We start from the raw sequence: 23,059 nt of genomic DNA on the forward strand, positions 1-23,059 counted from the left end.
CATGTGCAAAACGGACGTGGAAAATGAGCCTATGGAAATATCCATGTCTCCATTCAGCAAATGTATGTATAAACCTTGCTGGTTTTGAGTGGACTCTGCAGTAATGCAAGTAATGATATACGAAATAAACATCATCATCTTCTCGTCAGGCATTACTACATAAATAGCATGGACTTTACTATTGTAAAAATGACGCAAGATTTTATTACACGACCTGTTATCTGCATATGTAAATTGTTTTACATGGCTCCGTTCGTCTCCCATCCCCGCAGTGCTGCAAATACTGCACTCTCCACACATTTACCAATCCTGCATTACTTTAGACAGACTTTGTGCCTCAGCCAGCTGAAAATCTTTTTGTTTTTCCAGCAATACTTTCATTTCTTCAAAGTTTAAATCGAAACTGCATAAGCTAGGTGACCCTATTTCCATCCCAATATTGAGTTGGGGAGCCATTTTGTTCCTTAGATACAAGATATGCCGTATTTTAAATCAAGTCCCCTATAGACAAAATACGTCATGTGATGTACTTGAAGCTTTCCATTGACAATCGAAGTTAAAAATTGGTAAACAATTTAAAACTCTATTATGAAAAGTGGAAAATACCATAGTGAAATTTTGATTTTTTTTAGCACAATTTTTGAAAATTTTCAACTCCAATTATTGAAATGTTTAGTAAAAAACGTAAACCCAAGTTGGACAAGGATCTATCCGCAATGGAGTTAGCGATGACGAATATACTCGTAAGAGAAAGCCGTTTTACGCTTAAAAAGGTGGAAATTTTAATCCTAATTATTTTACAGATTCTGAAAGCTATTTTTGCACAATTGCCGATACAAGAGTTAAAAATTAGTCGAGCAGTGTGCCGACTTTGGAATGAGGTTGGTTTCAAAGAATTGAAGGATAGGGTGATCCTATCAATCGGGAAAATTTGCACTTTCACCGACCCACTTTTAATTAATGCCAAACTGACGAAATATATTGGAATAAGGATGGAATCGAATCGATCCTGTCATGAAGAGTGTTCCACGGGAATGAATTTAATTCAACTTCCGCCCAACGTGCAACAAGTAGTGGAAGAAGTTAGGATTCAAACGAGTGCAGAATACCTTGCCGCTATTATAGAATACATCAACAATTGCGCGTTTCCAATTCTAGACTACATTTCACTTAAGATTTCAGGATGTAACGCATATCGTTTAGATTTGACCAGCCACCAAAATCGACGGACCGCACTCTTAATTAAATCCATTATCACGCAATATCCTTCCACACTCCTACCAACTTTTTTGGAAAATTGTACTAATTTAGAAGTGCTTCAATTCGAGAAAAACACTCCCCCAAGCTTGGTAAAGTGCTCGAATCTAAAATTTCTCAGTTATTCCGGTGTCCCAGTCGACATGTCGGTAATAAATAGAATGCTGGAACAAGTTGGAGGCTCTTTAGTAGAGTTGGAACTACGGAATAAACTTTTCTCCATGAATCAGAGATTAACCAGGACTCAGGTAAGGTTCGAATTGCTGTAATTTTTTAACAAACCAATCCAACCTAATTTTAATTAACAGTTTAACCCACCAAGGATGCCAAACCTAACAACCTTAACCGTTTTTGCGGCGGAACTCTATCAACTGGAGAACGTCTTGAGCACCAAGTTGCTACCAAGACTGAAACACCTTTCACTAAAACCGTCCACGGGAAGTACCTTTGCTGTCGACAATTTCTTGCAAAATCTTTACGAATTTCATAACGGAATCGAGTCCCTCAGTTACGAAGCAAGTACTCAAGCTGACGTACGACAAGCGGTGATCCTCTTTCCGAACGTCAAGAATATTGAGGTACGATTCAGCTCGGGTGCGGCAACTAATAGAGAGATGCTCGAACAATATCGTAATTGGGATATTCAGCGGGCTAAAGTCACTTTTATCACGATGATCTCCTCAATTCAGGAAATGGTGGTCTTCTTGGAAGCCATGTCCACGTGGAGAGGTTGTATTCTTATATCCTGTACTTTATATAAGATGACATACTTATACGACAATATTTTTAGGAAGGAAAACCCTGTCCTTGTTTTCCGCTCCGGTAGTCACATTTGAAAAGAGCGGCATAGATTCGTCCCGAACTGCGCGTCGAAGTTTCGCCGGCACTTTTTTGTTTACCGAATTCGGAGAAATGGCAAAGTCAGCGTTTCTTTTTTGCAAATCATTCCAAGCTGTAGAACTGTTTGATTTCGGGGTAAGTATTTAATTCTAAAAATACTTTTGTTCAATGTTAAAACTATTTTTAATTTAGACGTCAGACGTTGTGAGGAGAGAAATGGAAGAATTCATAGCTATCGAAAAACTCCCTATTAAGTTTAAGAGTACTTCATAAATACTCTACCATATAGAAGCTGCGAGGGACAAGTATTTAGAAAGTAATAATTACATTAATAAAATTTAATACTACATGTTTATTTTGATCCTATTTATGTCCCATGGGAATTTAGGATTGCTCATCAATTTTATTCGAAATAAATAAGTTAACAAATCTTGCCTACCGCAACTACTTAATCAGAGTAATTTTATTTTCACAAGTTGAAATCAGGGTTACGTTCTTCGGGTATTTATGCCGGGCACCGGCATAAATTGGCATAAAGTCCAAAAGTGGTATAAAGTGGCACAAAGTCGGGCAGAGTGATTTGAGACATTATGTATGGATTTCCTTGACTGAGGATTGCGAGCGGAGATATCATTATCAATTATTTGTTTCAATTCGCCACCCAACAACTCGTTGATCTTAACATCCAGCTCTGGACTGTAAAGTAGGTACCATTCTCCTGGTAGCAAAGGTAGGTCGGGACGCGGATGAAGTCCTAAAGATAGGGTCAGAAGTCAAGGTGGGCAAGGCGTCCTCGCAATCTTTCGTCGTAAATTTCATGCCGAACTTCATCAACGAGTGACGAAGCCTGCTGCAGTTAGAAACAGGGTTTCTTTTTGGACAGCAGTAACGGTTTTGGGGGTAAACCACTTTTGTCCGCGTGGAAAAAAAACATTTTAACCAGTCTGGTCCCGGCAAGAGTGGTTAAAATCAGTGATTTAGTGGTCAAAAGCGCCATTTTGACCGTTTTTGTCCGCCGGACAGTACAGTTTTTTCCACTCGAAACACTGTGAGTGACCTACCTGATGTATATGATCTCTTGGAATGTAATTATAACTACTTCATAATGTCCTACGCAGTCAGACAATGATTGATGGTTCACGTCACGGGATGTACACAATGTTCAAAAGAATTGAACCTTTAATTAAACTGAATACCAATGACGATTATCCCGTCAATCGTTACAACCGCATATCGACAATTAACATACATTGAATATGTAAACAGAAATTAACCCTTGAAACTGACTTGGGGTTATATGTACATACTAGAATATGTCTTGCGACATGAAGACGTACAAAATTTATTATGTTCAATTCAACTTTAATAAGACAATTACCCATGTTAACTTTATTGGAATTTTGACACTACTTATTGTTCTGATTTAGATTTAACCCTTAAGAATTAAAATATCTCCCATGTCGTTTACGTCAATGCTGTCCAGTTGGAATTTCATTTCCACGTATCTCCCATATTCGTTGCACCGGAAATAATTCGGGTCAAAAGTCCTCCCGTACAATGCAGCAACAAAGAACTCTTTTCACCAAGAATAACCCTTGCCCCGTACCTAGCCCCACCGATCGTGCCGACAAGTACGGGACAAAAATTTCCACAGCCGGCAAATGCAATCGAAGCGTTCAACGCGTCATCGAAGGAGTTGGACTGGTGCAGGAAATGTAGAGCCGCTTGAAGAACTGCAGGCGCGTAACCGTCCTTACTCAGACGACTTTTCATACAAGTTGCGGCAGAGATGATGGCATCAGTTACTTCGCATTGGTGCAAACCATTCATTGCTATCTTGATAGAATCCTCCCATCCAGTTCCGGTAATTAGCTGTCGACAAAGCCAAGTAACAAAGAGGCTGACTTCATACGAGATTTGGTTCGCGTGAGTTATATACGTTTCCGACAACACGGCAGAGTCTAATTGTCTGAAAAAATACAAAAGTGTTTAAAAAAAGCATCAAATTCAATACAGCAAAGTAGCACATGTAACGCCAGTTAAAAGCAAATCAAGCAAAAATCCATATTGTTTGGATAGCCCTGCTAAAAAATGTCTCACTACGGTCACAAGTTCCTTACTTATCATCTATGACAGATGCCATCGAAATAACGGCATTCCTGTGAGCTGCCCCGACGCCGATGCTTCCGTACTTGCCTTGAACCGTGGTTGACGCTTCTTCTGAGGTTCTTCCTTCCGAAATCAATTTAAACACGGAGAAGAATGTATGACCAGTATCGAACGCTTTCTCAGAATCGTGTGGTGGTCCTGAGGGAAACAAATCCAGTTACAAACTTAATTGAAACTTTCAGTAATTGAACTAAAATTTCAATTTTAAAGTTGACCTCGAAAGTAGCTAAGGTACTTCTCAACAACGTCGCTTTTATCGAAACCTTTCTTCTCCAATAAGCTTTCAAGCAGCCGGATCGCCAATCGAACTGGTCCTCCATTTCTGTCTCCTGCAGCTAACCCAACCAACACCCCGGCACAACGGTCACGTTTCCCGTCAACAGCCGTGTCATCAGTCTGCATATTTCGGTTTCAAATAGAAATTCAACATCTATCTAGATGTCGTTAAGTTGAAAAGTGTTATATATCTGTACAATAAATAAAAATAAATAAAATTAAAACTAAAATAAGTTCTTTGTATTTCCTTACGGAATACCAAAAGTAATTGGCTCGTACCCTTCTGGTTGGATTTTGACGGAGAAACTTTTTAGCCACGCTGTTTTTTGTGGTATCACTAAAATTTACACTATTCTTAATTAAGCATAAAAATCACCTTTCCACTCCGAGTTACTGTAGGAATTATTCCCTATACTACCCATACACCGACAAAAATATTATTATCATCAGGTAACCATATATGACTACCGGGATGTTAATCAAATGCAATATTACTTAATTTGCTACCAGCTAACAATATTTTATTGCCAAAGCGGGAATAATTTATTACCAAATGGTGACAAAGTACTTCGCGGTAATAACACTTATTACAATTCCAGCAGAGTTATATATGATTACCGGTTTTTTTTTCTTGTAAAAATCGGAATTCTATTTATTTGTTACCACCAACTCACACACTTTGTACTGTTCAACTAATACAACTAATTTTGTCCTGGTCTTGTTGCACATGCATTAATTTTTTTATTAAGTCTATTTATTTTCTAGTATAAAATCTTTGTAATGGTAATGGCAAAAAGAGTAAGTTATGCCCAACAGCTGATGGTGATGAAGGAGAAAGGAGTTTAGTTACAAGTGAGCCATTCTGTGCATCATTCTCATAGCAAGGTAGAGAGAGTGGTTTAATTCTAATACAAATACCCTCATTGTAACCTACCGCACTGTATATCTCACACATAGCTAGAAATCAGTGTTTGCCACCCCGGGTTTTTGCTTGGGTTGGGTTTTTGGGTTTTTGTGGGTTTTTGGGTCGCAAAAAAAGGAAAAACCTACTTGGGTTTTTCCAATGATATTTGGGTTTTTGCTTGGGTTTTTGGGTTTTTGCTTGGGTTTTTGCTAAAAATTTGTACTTTTTAAAGGATTTTGATATTTGAAATGAAGAATTTCCGTTTACCTAAGTTATTAAATAAATATAAGCACAAGAAAATGCAGAGAAATGTAAATGTACTCACGTTATGGGATGTTATATTTTACCATGCATTCCTTATGGATGACTGGGGCTCTTACAAAAATTGATATTTTTACAAGTATCTGGTAGTTTAAAATAACAGATTTTACTATCATAAAGTTTTTAGACTAATATAAGCAAAATAATTGGCTCACAAACTTAAATACAAGCATGTTGAAGAAAGTTATACTTACACCGTGTATTTCTTATGGATGACTTCGAAATTTTACTTATTTTGGAGTAACTTCGGTAATTCTTATCGGATCGCGATAATTAAATCACCGTTGTTTCTAATTTTTCCAGATGTATTGATCAATTGTGTTTCTGGTGTGTATCATTTTACTTCAAAAAGAGCAAAAACCCAAAAACCCACAAAAACTCAAAAACCCCAAAAACCCACGAAAAACCCATCGGTCGGGGTTAAAAACCCCGGGTTTTTCCTAACACTGCTGGAAATATTATTGGGAACGGCCCGTAAAATACCCTTCTCTGCACGGGTCTAGTTTATTAATCAAATTTTGATTGCTCATAAAATTATCTTTAAATTCTGAGACAGAGTGATGCATACATTGCACGCAAAATTATAAGATCATTTATTTTATTCTGTCAATCCTCTTAAATATCCGGCCTAGTTTTGCAATTAATAAATTTGGCACTGGTTAACATCCAAGATAATAATTTGTCTCTTACTCTAATCACATATTGCATCAGCAACTTGTACAACATGTCCCGAGCTTCTACAGAATGAGTCGTCCTTATTTTCCAGGGAGAAAATCATTTAAGAAATAGTGCTAGTGCTATCAAATCTAAAAAAAAATTTTTTTGGCTATTAACTTTTGAGACTTGCAAAAACTTAATTTAAAAATTTCAAACGATATAGTCCGAAAATGGTCGAGAAATTTACCCCGAAAGTGGAACATACAGTAAAACACGTTTCCAAACATGAATTGTCGTTTAACAACGTTTCTGATAAGCAAAAGTGCTCAGAATATAGTGTCACAGGTAGTACTGTTCATAGTATCTTAAATTCCGTTGAAAAAAGTAGAAAAAATAAACTTGCTCGACTGCCTTGCTCGACTGTTAAGAAGTAACAGCCCCCAAAATGCGTCAGCCGTACCGTATTTAGAGAAATCGACGCCCCGACGAATAAAGAAAATCTTCCGACTCCGCGTCGCATTAAAATAATTAAATATATCCTAAAGAAGTGTTGTGAGAAGAAATTGAGGAGAAATTTGGTGAAGCCCTCAAGAAAAAACACGTGTTCTCGTACTAAAAGAGAATCACGACAGAAGTCCAACAGTAGAAAGCTGTATAAGCATCATCTGGTAGGTGGAAATTTAGAATTTTCTGTCACAATAGACGAGGCTTACTTCTGTTTACAAGATGGTAAAGATTGGAGGAAATTACATTTTAAAAAACCTGGAAAATCGGACCATGAATTTGTTCATCAAAATCCCAAAGGTAGGGCCACTTATGATAGGGTAAAGAAGTAACACGTTCCTGCAGGTATCGAATATATAGCTCTGTAAACTGCAGAATTTATTGAACCAACTTTATCATTTCGTGGGTCAAAGGTGAAAATGACTTTTGAAGAGTTGAAGTGCAAGGCTTCGTATCTGTATAAAATATGTCTTCAATATGTATAAAAGAAAAACATTGTACAACTCAAATTTACATATATGTTCATAATTTTGTAAATAAATCACTCAAAATTCTCCAAGTGGGACGAGATCGTTCAAAGTAGTTAGGATAAAATGCTCCAGCTACCAACAACTACAAATATTTTGGTTAATTAATACATTACAAAATACTTTGATATTGTTAATAAGTTTTTGTGGTATTGGTGCCCTTACATTTAGGATAAATCCTCTGGAAAACTTTTTATGGATAAAAATACTACTTAGTGCAACAAGAGCATCTAGATTCTAGGATCAAAGTTTTCTTTGGTAAGGGAAACCACTACTTACTTTGGTAAGGGAACATCCATATATTACAGCATCAAATTTACATATGTGATGTTTACTCGTACCTGTTCACTTTCATTCATATAATGTGATACTGAATGAGTCCCAAATTCCCTCATTTCGGACGAATGAACCATGAACCTGAATGAAGGGATTTTTCACTATATGCTTAATGCACGGGGCGAAGTAAGAAATGAGGTGGAATGAACTTAAAAGCAAATTATTGAATGTGAATGAAAATATTTATTCAGAAATCGGGATGACTGACTTTTGAGTGAAAATAATTTTTGTAACGGATGGGTCTTACTCAAGGTTTCTGCACTTGGGAGGGCTGCTTGGGGATTAATTTGGATGCTTATACAGGTTGTGTCAGTTTATTCGAATTTTGGAAAACTGAAAAAAATCCGGGCTTGGAGAAATCGAAAAATTTACCCACTACTTTTAATTTGTAACTATTGACAACGTTTAAAAGTAGGGGGTAAATTTTTTGATTTCTCCAAGTCCGGATTTTTTTCAGTTTTCCAAAATTCGAATAAACTGACACAACCTGTATAAGCATCCAAATTAATTCCCAAGCAACCCTCCCAAGTACAGAAACCTTGGGTCTTACTCTTGTTTAGCTTAACATAAAGCTGATGGTGTAAGAATTGACGTGTTTTGATGACGTAATGTATGGACGGTACCTCAGAGTTTGAATACTATTTGTCAAATAGTATTTGAGCCAGGTTAAAGCTAAATTTGGGTATTTACATATTTAGTGGAGCAACTTTCTCCAGTTCGACTGGATTCGATCAGCACATGATGGTCCATCGTGGAGAAAAACGTTACCAATGTGATGTAAGTGGGGACAACTCGGTCCGTAAATAAGTACACTCTTAGAAATCTGGCGTAGTCAGGCAGGCATTGAATTTTCGGTAGTAAAAAAGTGATCTCGTTTTGTATTAGATGTAAAATTTACTACAGAAAAAACAGGCAAAACTTTAATACGAAACTATGTATTTATTACTAGACGGTAGGTAGTACATACATATCACTTTAATTGAGTTATTCATTTATGAATATTTACTGCTCGGTATTATTTTAATACTAGATTTCTAAGAGTGTACCCATGCATTATAGAATTTCTGTAATTTCTTCACCCTTAACAATAATGTTACCCTGTGGAAAAGTAACCTTCACTCGATAAAGAGTAAAGTTTTCTAGATGTTAGTGTACTGAATACATAATTCGGAGTGAATTTACTTTTCAAAAGGGTTACACTATTTTTAAGAGAGTGGCAAATTTTGGTTAACAAGTTTAAGAAAAGTGTAAACAGATACATATTTATTCATACTTTACAGATTTGCGAGGCTCGTTTCGTGATTAAAATATCTCTAGAAAATCACCGCAGGACGCACACGGGAGAGCGTCCCTTTTCCTGCCCGCATTGCGAGTACGCCTTCAAAACAAAGCGAAATTTGAGCAACCATATACAAAAAATTGACACTCCGGGCTACATCGCCCCAATCCGGCATCGGTGTTCCCACTGCGAAAAAGGGTTCGAAATTGGGGCCCAGCTGGAAGCCCACGTCCGCCAGGTGCACACGGGCGAGCGACCCTTCGCCTGTGACCAGACCGACTGTGGGAAAGCCTTCGCCCAGAAAAGGTCCCTCGTCCTGCATTTGAGAAATTCGCATAAAATCGGCGAGCAGAAAACCGGTTTCAAATTGCCTCGTCGGAAGGGATTCGGGGGACCATGCGAAGGCAAGAATACGGAATAAATCGGATACAATTTATTAATTAAAATATCTATTTTTCAAAATTTATATATGTATTGTTAAAAAAATCAGGGTTTTAAGAGTCTAAGAATTGTAATTAAATCGGTAATAAGACAAGTTGTCTTATTGATCAAAAATTAAAAAATAAAGTCATTTTTAAGGCCATATTTTGGGAATATTTACGGTAATATTTCATTCATATTTCGGGGTTTTATCGATCATTCATACCCGACGTCTGCGGATTACTTCTAAATGTAAATTTTTACTGGATTACGGATTACATTCAAAGTAATCTGATTACTTCATCTGATTAAAGTAATCCTGGGATTGCCCATCATTTTAAGTGGATTTACTTTTCAAAAGGGTAACATTATTGGAATAGTGGCGAAGGTAAAAGTTGGTTATTTAGATTAGGGATGCAACGAGTACTCGGTTGGATTCGGTACTCGGTGAACTCGGTGCATCTTCGGTGGACTCGAACTCGGCCGAGCTTTTTTTGGTACTCGGCCGAGTTTTACATTATAATTTTCTAGTAAAATATGAAAAATGACGCAGATGGAAATGTGGAACACTACTCCAAATATCGATCTCTTATAAAAACGAGGATGCAAAAATAATTATTTTGTTATTTTTAGTGTAACTTTTTATATTAACGGCGTTTTTCATTATGAAAGTTGTCAATGAGTAAAAATTAACCTCACGGTTGCCGTAGTTTCGGGTAACAATGAGAAATAACTCGGTTTTTCGAGCGCTCGATGACCGAGTTTCACCGAGTACTCGAACTAAAACCGACCGAGTTCGAGTTTCTAAAACTCGACCGAGTTCGAGTACTCGGTCCAAAATTTTGTCGAGTACTCGAACTCGACTCGGTTTCAAAATTTAGTACTCGTTGCATCCCTGATTTAGATTCATGCTGCGAGCAATTCATGCATTTTACTTTGTTCAGGAGGAGAAAATCCAGTCTCACTTTTTGGCACGAGTTTGATTCCACCTGCTCAAGTTGAGCAGCTCAACTTCTTTGTCAACATTTATTTTCTCCCAGTTTTTTATAAATTTAATCCATCAATCAATTATTGGTGGTAACATTAACTAACTAATTATGTAACTTTAACGTGAGTTGGGTGCACAAATTATTCATCGATAATTTATTTATATCGCAAAGTTTAAATTTGTTACGGTATTTCGCCTACCAAATTCAATTGTTAAAAATATTTGTTCCTTAATAAACGCGGAATATTTTTATAATTGAAAAAATAAACGTTTTGCTTTTTGTAATTTCTAGGGGACGAGGTTGAGGTGTTTTTGGTAGTGAGCATCAATTCGTTGAAAGATAACATGTGAGATTTTGTTAATTTATTGATGAATATACTTAATACTTATTAATTAATTATTAATAAGTATTATTAACTACAATTATTGGGACTCCCAATTTGGGAGTAGGAGAGAAGAGTAAAATACGGTAAATCAGGTGTATAATTGTTTATTTACTCTGCCCGTATTCAGTACGAGTTGGAATGGCGACATAATTTTGAAGAAGATAAATTGCATGTTCGCAAATTGAATGTTTAAGACAAGATTTTTTTGCGAACTCTTAACGTGTAATGAATGTCACATTAATGAAGATTATATTTTATTTTTACAGCTATTTAAGTTCAAACATCTGCAAATGGACCAAACGTCGGACCAGACCGGATGTGGTCAGATAAGCAGTGCTAATCCTCCTCCCCCAAAACCTATTATACTTCCCCGACGATGCCCAACCCCCGAGGAGAAAGCGGTCATGTTAGAAAAACGGAAAAAGGCCATCCCCGAAATCCTCGGCCCCCTCATCGACACGAGGGACGAGGGAAGAAAAATGTACGAAGGTTATGAAATCGCCGTGGAAAATGGGATTTACACCTGCGCCACGTGCGGTTTTATGACGGGGCCGACGCACCACGTGGAAAATTGGAGACGATTACAGGTCATTAAAATGCACGTCAAGGCGAAACATTTAAGTAAGTGGAGAAACACCAGTAGCGTGCCAACGGTGGTACAATGTGGCAGCAGATACCAGGCCCGGGGCCCGCAGGGGCCCGGGCCGGGTCCGTGGCTTTACACTAGATATAATGGACTTTTCTTGTGTATTGACGATTTTCCAAATAGATAAATTCTTGTAGGCTAAGAATAATTTACATATAATGTATAATATAATATTGCATTCCTCTTACAGATTTTGTACATGCCCATTCTAATTTCATTTCGAATAGTTTTGCATGCGTTTGAACTTTGACTTAATATTGTGAGACAGACCTTCATTTATATATATTTATCAATCTTCGTTTTATAGGATTACAAGTTTTTACGTTAAATATTACATTTAAAGCCGGTCTTGGCACCAATATTTTAAAATGTATCTGGCTCTCTAATTATGACCTGTTAAATTTCTGAAATTTAGTGCTTCGTATAAATATGACCGAAAAAATTTAAGGGTCCCAAGTTAGAGAAAGAAATTGTGTTTTAGGCAAGTCCAAAACAGGGGTGTACCGCTACCTGTAACCACCTACCTACCGTATGGTACCCTAAATCCCAAAATTTCAAATGCACGATCTAGCGTCGACCCATATTCCCAAATTGTAGGTATTAATGAGCACATCATTTCTACATAAAAAATTTCGAACTTTCACACTCAACATTTTTCAGGGGAGGTGAAAATATGCACAAAAACGTCGTTTTCTGATTTTTCTGATTTTTTGCGCATATTTTGGCTTCTCCTGAAAAATTTTGAGTGTGAAAGTTCGAAATTTTTTATGTAGAAATGATCTACTCAATAATTCCTACAATTTGGTATATGGGTAGGGATTCCATTCCCGGACGATTTTTTAAATCCCGGGAATCGGGATTCCCGGTTTAGGCCTAAAAAAATCCAGGGATTTTTCCCGAAATCAGAAATTTTAAATCTCATTGATTAAAATGAGTCAATTTGTTGTTTATTTACTAAAAATGTCAATCTCGTTAATATGCTTAGGTGTATTGGTAGAGTACAAATTGAATTTAGTACATAAATAATTTAGATATTTCGTATGTCCAACCGAACAAATATGTTAAGCAATGCTATTTTTTCTGATCTCATTAAAATACGACCTCAAGAAGCACAGACCACTAATGGTTTCATCATTAAGCCGCGATCGTATTTTGGTACAAAAATATCCTGCAGAGGAAAATGCCCGCTCCGACTCTACACTTGTTGGCTTAATAATTTGCAAATATTCATATGATTTTTGAAGATGATGACCTCTCGAACCACCAGCTTCGAATAATCCCATTTCCTTTTTGATTGTTGTCAGCATTGATGCCTTGCAATTAAGATTTCCGACGTGAGCACGAGATCCAATACCTTCCAAAACTTGTTCCAGTTCGTCTTTTAACGGCGTTTTTGTAATTGAGGGTACTACCATGGCTTCAGTCTCTGCAATATCTTCGTAGTTGTTGACCTCGTCACCTGAAGGACTTAACTTTGTTAATAAGTCCCGTAGAAATGACGCAATTCGGTTTTTGGAGGGGATGTCAAAAAGGTCGTCATAATTTGCATCCATGTTTAAGGCTCCAGTATGAAGATATTGAAGGATACCCGCGCATAAATTAGTGTAAATATTTGTGGACCGTTTTAAAATTATGCCGCATAAATATTTTTTGTGCACCTGAGCATTCAGTTCGTCTTTCATGAATTCGTCGCCGAAAGGCTTCTGCTAATTCATTCACTAGAGGGGTCGAATGTACGTCAAGTTTTGCCAGCGCGAAATTTAATGCTGCATCTGCGGTAAGTAAAGTGGCATCACGTCGACATATCGCTTCGACAGTAATTTTGAGTGGCTCCAAGGCTGAAATTAGTCACGTAGGACGTCAAATTCCCATTCCTCTAGCGTTATTTTCTCTTTCAAATCGATGAGTGCCTTCAATATGCAATTTCGCAGAAGGTAAAATCGTTGTATCATATCTAATAAGGAATTCCACCTTGTCTTCGTATCCAAAATTAATTTCAGTTCTATTCTGAAGTCGGCTTGCACATATTTCTGCAACGCTTCGTTTTTCAGGGGAGACCGCTTGAACATTTTGACGACTTTTCTGACTTTGTTAACTAGTGGCTTCATAGTCTCATGGCTAATTTCATTTTCAACTTCATCTTCAATTCGAAAACCCTCGTTTAGTTCACGCTCATCCTCGTCTGTATCAAGGTCTGAGCTTTCATCGTCGTCGGAATTAGGTGTAGGGGAATCTGTTTTCGCTGAGGGATAAAGAACGTCCGTGATTGCCAATTGAACCCCATGTGCGAAACAAAGTTGATGAAGGGTTGCGGATATCCTTCCAAACTTGACCATTACAGAGGCACCGTCAGTAATTGTACTCACCAGATCATCTTCCAGGGACAAATTGAACTCAGAGAGTGAATTTGATACGATTTCGACACATTTTTCAGCCGTCATTGATCCGCGTATCCGTGTTAGTCCTAAATTCCAGAATTTTGAATCGATTCCATGCACAATAATATTTAGGAATCTTCTATTCCCTCCTGAAGTCCACTCATCAAACGTAGCAGAAAACTTGTGGCTGGTTTCTTTCAGTTTTGTAATTTCAATTTTTTGTTCCTGACAAACATGGTTGGCAAAGTCGATGACTAATTTTCGGACTGTTGTTGAAGTTTTGGGCAACTCTTCTGGCAAATTCCTTGCCTTGATGGCTGCACGGAGGTCCAACGACGTACAAAATGTTAAGAATGGAATTCCATCCAGGGCCACCATCCTAGAAACTATTGTAGGAAGGGTTTCGGTTCTTTTTGTGAAGAAACTGTCTATTTGCTTCAATTTCTTCTTTGGCACGATCTCTAAAATATAACAAAATTAGAATATAGAATAATTAGGCAATTATAATATTGATAATAGTTATTTGAGTAATTAATTACTAAGTACTAATCACAACTACAGTTAATTGCTTAATTAGTAATTAATTATTCAATAAGAAATTGTTTACATTTCTTTATTCAAATATGAAGGAACTGCATTAAACAATTGCAGATAAAGCTATAAACTAATTTGTATTCCAACAGCTCAAATTAACAAAAACTGAATAATTGACACCCATTATCTAATTAGTAAAATTAATCTTCCAAATCCTCCAACCCACCATTGTATACAATAAGCATTCAAATTTTACGCTAAAAGAAAATTAGTTTACTTACTGAGTAATTAATTTCTTTGAGACTCAATTAAAGCAAAATAATTAATTGTTAACTACATTAACATTAACATTGCCACAACGTTATTTAAGTTAATTAACAAGTACCTATTCGAGCTTTCCTTGCAATTGAAAATACACTACAGAGCAATATTATTCGGGCAAGCGGAACCTCAAAATTCAAAGGACAATAAATAAATAACTGGTAAGCGTATCGGGTTCAATTTATTTGCAATTTGTGCATAATTTAGTTGTCTTTGAAAAACATTAAACCAATTTTGGACTAAAGTCCAAATTTCCAAATAGTTCAACTTATAGTGAAAAAAGTCAGAAAAAAAGCGAGCAAAATTATTCGGGCAAAATTGGCTTTTGTGTCAAAACTTTATATATAACCTTGACTGAACATAAAAAACAGTAGTCAATGACTTATTGGGCCTTAATTACTCGAAATAACTACGCTACAACAGAACAATGTAGATGTAACCAAATTTTAGGTGACGTTTTCGCCAGAATTTTAACATGCTTCGGAAATTTTGTGTTTCAGGTCGCCCTGGTTTGAAATTTTGAATTTTCAAATTTATTTTTCGATAAAGTCTTTGGGGTGTTCACTGGGATTAAAATCTGGCCTTCGTGGGGGCCTTTCTAACGTTTAAACGTAGTTTTTGTTAACTATTTCGAACCTCCAGAAATTTTGAGTTCCCTTGAACCACAACCCGGCTGCTTGCATTTGGCTGATTCTCCATTTACTTCTCTCAAAAAATAAAACCAAACGGATGTTTCGTCGTCTTTTCTTTTCAAAAATTCAACAAATGTTTTACTTTTGCTAATATTTTGCTGTTCTTCCATTACATCAAAACAATTAATTATTTGATTAGCAATGTACGGAAAATATGTGCAAAAAAATACTGTAAAGAAAATCCAAATGAAACTGCTGGCTAAACTTAAAGAAGTGCTCGTTGAAATTCCGCTCGTCAAATGGGGGCAACCCGAAATCCCGGGATTTCGATTTTTCAAATCCCGGGATTTCGGGATCCCGTTTCCCGGGAATTCCCGGGAAATAAATCCCAAAAAATCCCGGGACTGGAACCACTATATATGGGTCGACCCTAGGTCATTCACTGGTAAAAACGGGGATTTAGGGTACCATACGGTAGGTAGGTGGTTACAGGTAGCGGTACACGCCTGGTCCAAAAGACAAGTCTAGGAACTACGTTACGGGTACACTCTTAAAACTTAGGTAACCATGTGTTACCGACCGGAGTATCTATTTGACTCTACTGCCACCGCATGAAATTTGTTTTTGACTGATACAAAATTTACTACCACACTGATAATAAGTCCAACCGCGAGATTTGAAAATATTACCAGTTTGGCAAATTTTCCACCAGTCAGTAAATAATTTATTATCGTTGCGGTAGAGTCCTAGATAAGATAGTTTTAAGAGTGTATTAAAGTAAAGGCAATGAGGGAAATTAAATGATGCTGAAACGCATTCTCAACGTTGGAATAATTTTTGCAGTTTTCGAACTCAATTTTGACTTTTTTGCATTGCCATTTCAGCAATACAAGTCCTTCTGATGAAATGAAGCATTATGTTCCATCAAATATATAACAACACTCCACAAAGTCTTCCAGGCTGGTCAGCTAATATCGTAGATTAGATGTTTTTAGTCGTAATTTCTCAAAGCGGGAATACCTATGTTAAATTAAGGTTTTGGAGTAATAGTTCAATTGATATGATTGGAGCGAGAAATCTCCGTCCCACGGAAATATTTGCTTTACAATACTCAAAAATTGTACCAATAAAGTAAAACTGCTGTCCGCCATGACAAAATAACTATCCTTATGTAAATGGTGAAAGAATTTTTAAAAGCTCAACAATACTGGATCTTTGGCGAGTGCTTGAACATGTTGGGTTTCGTAATTTTTCCCCTTTCAGAACGTTTGGCTGGTACGAATGTGGCCATTAATCGAGCCGTGCCGCAAACTTCCAGTGCGGATTAAATAAATTGGTTGTCGAGTCGTCTTAATTTTTTCAATTGAGGGGACCTTTCCAGCTACTATGTGCTAGTATGATCAATCTCTATAGCTTGCCGTTTTTCCTGGTCAAAGTAATAAACAGTGAATATGTGTCGAGTCGAGCCATGTGACTAAGGCATGTGACTGCAGAACTACCACGTCCAGACTCGTCCAACTACCACCCTCGAAACATTCCAAAACCGACGTTTGTCACAAAAGTCAACCGTGACAATTGAAAAGAAAATACATCAACCCAGACCGATTCGCAAAGAAGCATCAACTCTCCCGACGAATAATAGGCCGAATTATTCACCAAAATCTGCGGAGTAAGACATTTAACCCTTTAAGGAATATTATTAATTACAAGAAAATGCGTTAACTCGGGAGCATTATACGTATGGTGCGGGAAAAGGAATTCGGTGATTTTATTAAAACTAAAACAAAATGAGAAATCCAAAATTTAACATCGCGTTATATTGGGAAATATCGCATTTTTCGGCAAGAAAATGTTCAATTTTAACATTTCGTTGGCATAGGAGAAATCCCCCAAAATGGCAGAAAATTTTACGCCGCAGGGAGAAATCGTGAAAATCAATGATCTCGCGGAAACGACAATTGTCTTCCTCCCGCAGCATAACCACAATTTTTCATGAGGACAATTGTCCTCCATCCGAATTAAAAGGTTAGAAAGACGGAAGTTCACCAACCACAAACGTTTTCTAAGACGCTGCTCGGATGACCACGAACAATTTTTTTAAATATCACAAATTTGATTTATTTTGAAAGAGAATAACCTAGTTACATCTGTTGTACGCCCTTAGTGTTTTATGTTTGATGAAATTTGAAAGACACTTTTAGAATTTCCATCAAATTTTTTTTGATGGGTTTGGCAAACTTTCAGACGAAAAGTGATTTAAATTAACTCTGCTGTCGGGCTTAAAATCTTCGCTTTTTTGGAAATGATACGTTCATTCCATACCAAAAAAGAGCGAGGAACACGATGAGGGCGCTTCATATATTCCGCGACACATATTTCGCCCACAAAATTAAGCTTAGAGACACGGAATATAGTCTCGCCTAACGCTCAGTATAAACTAATCCCAACATATTAAGGACATATTAAGACATGTTATGCATAGTCTTATTTATGTGACTTAAGCAAATATGCATAATTTATTTTTCGACTTCCCACCTGATTGTGTTAAAAATTTAAGTAATTGTTTGCTATTTTTTAACGAGTATATTGACGTTATGAAAAGGCCCGGCAACCAAACGCGTTCCAGGCCCGAGAATTTGACGGTACGGCTCTGAGAAACACGATAATAATTTTTTTACATGATCATGTCGACATGATCGAAAGTGTTAGCATATGTATTTTGGAGGGCAGGGGTGCAGTAGTTTTAAGTTTAAGCTCTCTAGCTCCATGTCGAAATTTCGACGCGTCGACATGGTTCCCTTACGACATGGGTCAATTTCACCTGCGACGCACTTTTTAGAGCATTGCCTGGCTGAAGCTAGATATCGATTTTTACTGCGATACGACATGTCAAATTTCACCCTTTTTGGACAATTTCGCCACGAATGTTCCCAATGTTCCCGGGCTTATAGCTTATAAAGGGGCAGAATCAAGATCTCCGTTTTTAAGCCGTTTTTACGGCCTGTTTAAGATCTCTGTCGGCCTCCAATTTTTTCCGTATGCAGGTCTAAGCTTGCCGTACGGGTGGGTGGTGGGAAAGTATGATTTTACACTTAAAAGTTTTAAGTGTAAAATTTTTACACTTAAAAGTTTTAATAAAAGTGATGCTACCCTTTTTAAAGTAAATTATGTCTGAATTCTAACTTACGTAAACTATACTAAGTCCGGAGTAATGCTGACTTTATAAAGTGTAAAGTTTGCCGGTTAGTACATATGGAAAGTTTTCTTACTTTCGATTTCAGAAGGTAACATTATAATATAATGATTATTTTTAAGTGTGTGCCTCCAATCAATACTTCTTTTATTTTGTACACTCTTAAAAATAATGTTGCCCTTTTGGAAAATAAATGCACTCTGAATTCTAAATTAAGTAGACTATACAAAATCCAGAGTAAAATTAACTTGATAATTTATCAATGATAAAGATTCACATTTACGATGGATTTAGTTTACTTAATTCATAATTTAGGCTCTAAATTTTAGAGTGCATATAGGGTACCAGTGGTACCGTACCACTGTTCTTAATAGTGCATTTACTTCTTTTCAGACACATCCGAGCCATCCACATGGGGGAGAAACCGGACAAATGCGACCACTGTGAGGAGTCCTTCATCAACAGGCACGCCCTTGCCAGGCACGTGGGCCTCGTCCACACCAAAACTAGCCACGTCTGTCACATTTGTGGGAAGAGTTTCCCCCTCATCGGAACCCTCAAGCGGCACCTCAAACTGCACGACGAATCAAGAATGGTCACGTGCGACGCGTGTGGAGAAAAGTTTAAAGGCCACGCGAGGCTAAGGTCGCACCGGATCCAGCAGCACGGCGCTGACCCATTGGTTTGCGACGAGTGGTAATATTTACATATTTTGCTCTGTTTAGTCTTTAACTTTAACTTTGTACAAATCGGTTCGTAACTTGCTTGTCATGCTTGCGAATAGTAAGGATCAGAATGATTATTTATTTACGAAATATTTTTGCGACACAAGAACCCACCTACTTATTTCGCAAGCACGTGTGTTTTTGAGTTCCGTGACTACCCACTCAATAAAGTTTTACTGCATATTTGCGAAAACTAAGCTGAATTTGGGCTATAAATTTGTTTAGTGGGGCAACTTTCTCAAGTCCGACTGGATTCGCGCAGCACATGATGGTCCACCGGGGGGAGAAACCTCATAAATGTGATGTAAGTGGTCAGAAATTAATACACTCTTAAAAATATTATTACCCTTTTGACAAGATAATGCAGTCTGAAGAATTCCTAATTAAATAAACTATACTACCTCCAGCGTAAACTTTACTCTTTATCAAGTCAACGTTACTCTTGATTTAGTATAATAGTTTATCGAATTTAGAATTCCGACTGCATCTACTTTTCAAAAGGGCGACATTATTTTTAAGAGCGCTACTTTATGCATTCTAAACTTTTCCGTACTTTGCAGTTGTGCAGCGAGGCTCATTTCGTGACGAAAAAATCGCTAGAAGATCACCGTAGGACGCACACTGGGGAGCGTCCCTTCTCATGCCCGCATTGCGAGTACGCCTTCAAAGCAAGAAAAGCGTTGGTCGGCCATATCAAAAAAATTCACACGCCGGGCTACGTCGCTCCGATTCGGCATCGTTGTCCCCACTGCGAAAAAGGGTTCGGAATCGGGTCCCTGCTGGAGGGCCACGTCCGCCAAGTGCACACGGGCGAGCGGCCCTTCGCCTGTGACCAGACTGGCTGTGGGAAAGCCTTCGCCCAGAAAAGGTCCCTTGTCCTGCATTTGAGAAAAACGCATAAAATCGGCGAGCAGAAAACCAGGTTCAAACAGCCGAGTCGGAAGCCAGGTGGGACAACGTGCTAGAAGGTGAACACAAGAATAATGAGTGAATAGGGTAGAAACGAGTTATTAATGAAGATGAAAATATTTGTTGTTTAAACTTATTCGAGATAAGCATGAAAGTCAGGTTTTTTATTTAAGGTGACGTTTAAAATTTGAGATACATCTGTTCTAGAAATTGTAATTTGTATATGTGCAATAAAAATGTAAAAATCTCAAAAAAATGATAAAAGTAAAAAATGAAAAAATATACATATTAAATCAATATTGCCAGACATGTATTTATGAAGGGCACAGAATGAACTTTTTACGTAATCGCTTACCTAGTTTCGAAAATATTTTGTATGCATTTTGCCCTGTAGAATTTCCGAAATGTATTTTATTTCACTTTCTTAATCACGGAATAAGTTTAATACTACATATTTACATACAACGAACACACATCATAAAGTACGAATGCTACCGGAACGGTTTACCAAGGCTTGAAAAGTTAGTAATTTTGAAAAATTAAGCATCCATCATACAATTTTCATCGAGCGGTTCCTCCGTTGTTGTATCCTTTCGTCCAGCAAGTTCTACCCTTATGTATGAGACCACAACGACCAAAAAGTAGAAAAATGTTGCAATCGCAAAAATGGACCGAATTGCTGTCTCGTTCCCAATTTCGGTTGCAAGATACGCTATTTTTAGGATGACCCGTGCCACAAGAAGAATCCCATGTGCGCCCAACCAAATTATGCATAATGTTCGGTTTCTTTGTGTAATAATTTTTTTTTAAATATTTACCAAAACTTTAAAAAAAGATTCGAGTTTTTTCATCTATAATTTTGAAAGTCTTAAAAATTTCAATTGTTTTGTTATGCTGAATAAAATTTGTTAAAAAGAGAAGATTCGATTCCCTTCTGTTCTAAGACTGGATGTTTTCGGATGTTAACTTCACCCAAAAATCTCCAAAGATTTGTGTACAGCTGCAAAATTCTGCTGGAACCTAGCCATTGCAAATTTCTGTAAAATGCTTCAGCCCCATGGTATTTAATCTCCCAGATGATGTTGCGCTTGTGAGATACTTCTTTAACAATGTTACAGGTCACGTTGGTGTATTGACTTTTCAGAAAATACAAAACATTTTCTATTTCGTCGGACGTTGGGTCGAAAACGACAGAATCAGCGAATACGGCCGCTCCAGAAAATTCCTTGTAGAAAGCGTGGTGTGGCAGAATTACTTAAAAAAATATCACTGTGCTCAGTATTAATTTAGACAAAATTTCAAATTAATCGGATATTTTAATGACCATATTTATCTATTAATAAGACAAGCTGGGGTCGAATCTAACAAAATATTTCATACCTTCTTTCCATACGAGAACATCCTGATCGGGTAATTTTCGTACGGCTAAATGCCACGCGGTTATATTTTTTCTGTTCGGCGGTGCGTAAATTTTGAACCCAAATCCTGTCAATAGTTCTCGAATATTTTTGACCACGTACTTTTCTAGTGGTGTCGTAATTATGGCGTCGTAAGATGAGCTGATCGCAATCATCACAACAATACATAGCAGCCCAAACCATGTAAGCCTCCTCCTAAAAAATTAAATAATCAATCGGTTTGTGTTTCTCAGAAAATACTTTCTTTTGATTGATTAATAAACATGATTTCTACCCGTCAAGAATTGAAACTCTCACAAATGCGGCGGCAATATCGGAATAACCTCCTAATTTGGTGACACCAAGAAATAGAGAGAGAAGAATTGACGCCGCCCAAATCCAGGTATCAATTACGATAAAAAACTGCGAAATCTTTAAAGACAAGAGGGGCGGATTTTTCTGACAGTAGAGCATATAGTAGTCCAACGTTTTTTCGATGTGGAATTTAACCCCGATGTCTAGCCTGGAATCATCGGTTCTAGGCCACCTCATACCCCACATGTCATTCCCCCACATCTCATCCCCCACATTGCATGCCCTCACAACTCATATCCTCACATCTCATGCCCACCACACGTCATTCCCTCACACTTCATTCCTTCACACGTCATCCCCCACACAGGTCATTCCCCACAGTTCATGCCCCCAATTCATCCTGACAAATGCGAAATGAGTTACATTACTACATACATATAATGTAACTATTAAATATGTAACATATTTAATAGTTAATTCCGGTCTATATCAGTTGTTATCGTAGCTAGTGTTGAAAATTGATTTAAACTTCGCTAAATGACCCACGTAGAAAAAAGAGGCCAACATATTATTGACGAAATTTATTCGCCAGAGGTATTTTCACTTTTGGTTAAGGTCAAAATTCATGGGGTCACTTGTGTTATTAAGTACGACTTAATGCTTCTGACATAGTTTTTACCATTTATTTTACTGAATTTTACAAAATCAGGCACCATATCTATCTAAGTAATCCATTTTACTTCATAATTTTGATTAGCGTCAACGAAATGCATATTTAGAATCTGCATTTTTCCCCAAAGTGGGGAAAGTGGGGAAAGCAATCCTACAAATCTCATTTACTCCATCTGGTTTGAGTTGCAGTATCGAATTAATTTTAAAATGCTTGAGTGCTACGAAGAATTATACGTGAAATTCGTCGTTATCGTAATTGCCGAATTGATACATCAATTTGTATTAATAAAATAATTTTATTAAAATTTTCCACGTGGCCTAAAGTTTTCCCCCTCCTAAATTTTTAATTTTTAGAGTGAAATTAGGGGGTAGCGAATTTCAGCTGTATGGCTTATGTCAGTTGCTTAGAATGTATTACACACGTTTTGGTCAAGAAATTTACAATCTTTTCGAAGCAGATTGATATTTCTTCT

At 37.2% G+C, this 23,059-nt stretch overlaps 4 protein-coding genes across 8 annotated transcripts; 3 read left to right on the plus strand and 1 right to left on the minus strand.

Moving 5' to 3' along the window:
- The first annotated feature begins 258 nt into the window (after window positions 1–258).
- Window positions 259–2,541, plus strand: LOC110849954. Of its 3 annotated transcripts, XM_035852027.1 has the most exons (7): window positions 266–566; window positions 633–743; window positions 804–881; window positions 992–1,505; window positions 1,566–1,986; window positions 2,048–2,232; window positions 2,290–2,541. In XM_035852027.1, exons 3-7 carry the CDS (start codon window positions 877–879, stop codon window positions 2,368–2,370), a joined length of 1,206 nt encoding a protein of 401 aa, XP_035707920.1. In that variant the 5' UTR covers window positions 266–566; window positions 633–743; window positions 804–876; the 3' UTR covers window positions 2,371–2,541. The 3 variants fall into 3 exon arrangements, with proteins under 3 accessions (XP_021953129.1, XP_035707919.1, XP_035707920.1); XM_022097437.2 differs by having other exon boundaries at window positions 259–566; window positions 804–1,505; XM_035852026.1 differs by having other exon boundaries at window positions 261–566; window positions 677–743; window positions 804–1,505.
- An 843-nt stretch (window positions 2,542–3,384) lies between these two features.
- Window positions 3,385–5,387, minus strand: LOC110850554. Of its 3 annotated transcripts, none has more exons than XM_035852029.1 (5): window positions 5,161–5,387; window positions 4,822–4,879; window positions 4,482–4,733; window positions 4,218–4,404; window positions 3,385–4,066 (listed from the first exon to the last, which is right to left on the minus strand). In XM_035852029.1, exons 3-5 carry the CDS (start codon window positions 4,666–4,668, stop codon window positions 3,589–3,591), a joined length of 852 nt encoding a protein of 283 aa, XP_035707922.1. In that variant the 5' UTR covers window positions 4,669–4,733; window positions 4,822–4,879; window positions 5,161–5,387; the 3' UTR covers window positions 3,385–3,588. The 3 variants fall into 3 exon arrangements, with proteins under 3 accessions (XP_035707922.1, XP_021953680.1, XP_035707921.1); XM_022097988.2 differs by having other exon boundaries at window positions 4,822–4,956; XM_035852028.1 differs by having other exon boundaries at window positions 5,093–5,387.
- Window positions 5,388–8,399: 3,012 nt separating this feature from the next.
- LOC118435927 (zinc finger protein 211-like) lies at window positions 8,400–9,564 on the plus strand. The gene is made up of 3 exons (XM_035852458.1): window positions 8,400–8,410; window positions 8,490–8,568; window positions 9,072–9,564. Exons 1-3 carry the CDS (start codon window positions 8,400–8,402, stop codon window positions 9,489–9,491), a joined length of 510 nt encoding a protein of 169 aa, XP_035708351.1. The 3' UTR covers window positions 9,492–9,564.
- A 6,057-nt stretch (window positions 9,565–15,621) lies between these two features.
- Window positions 15,622–20,451, plus strand: LOC110850555 (gastrula zinc finger protein XlCGF26.1). The gene is made up of 5 exons (XM_022097989.2): window positions 15,622–15,849; window positions 16,869–17,044; window positions 18,962–19,264; window positions 19,519–19,597; window positions 19,854–20,451. The coding sequence occupies exons 1-5, from the start codon at window positions 15,622–15,624 to the stop codon at window positions 20,256–20,258; spliced, it is 1,191 nt and encodes a 396-aa protein (XP_021953681.2). The 3' UTR covers window positions 20,259–20,451.
- The last annotated feature ends 2,608 nt before the right edge of the window (window positions 20,452–23,059 follow it).

This window comes from Folsomia candida, unplaced genomic scaffold, assembly GCF_002217175.1.
Source record: "Folsomia candida strain VU population unplaced genomic scaffold, ASM221717v1 Fcan01_Sc005, whole genome shotgun sequence".
NCBI lineage: Eukaryota > Metazoa > Arthropoda > Collembola > Entomobryomorpha > Isotomidae > Folsomia > Folsomia candida.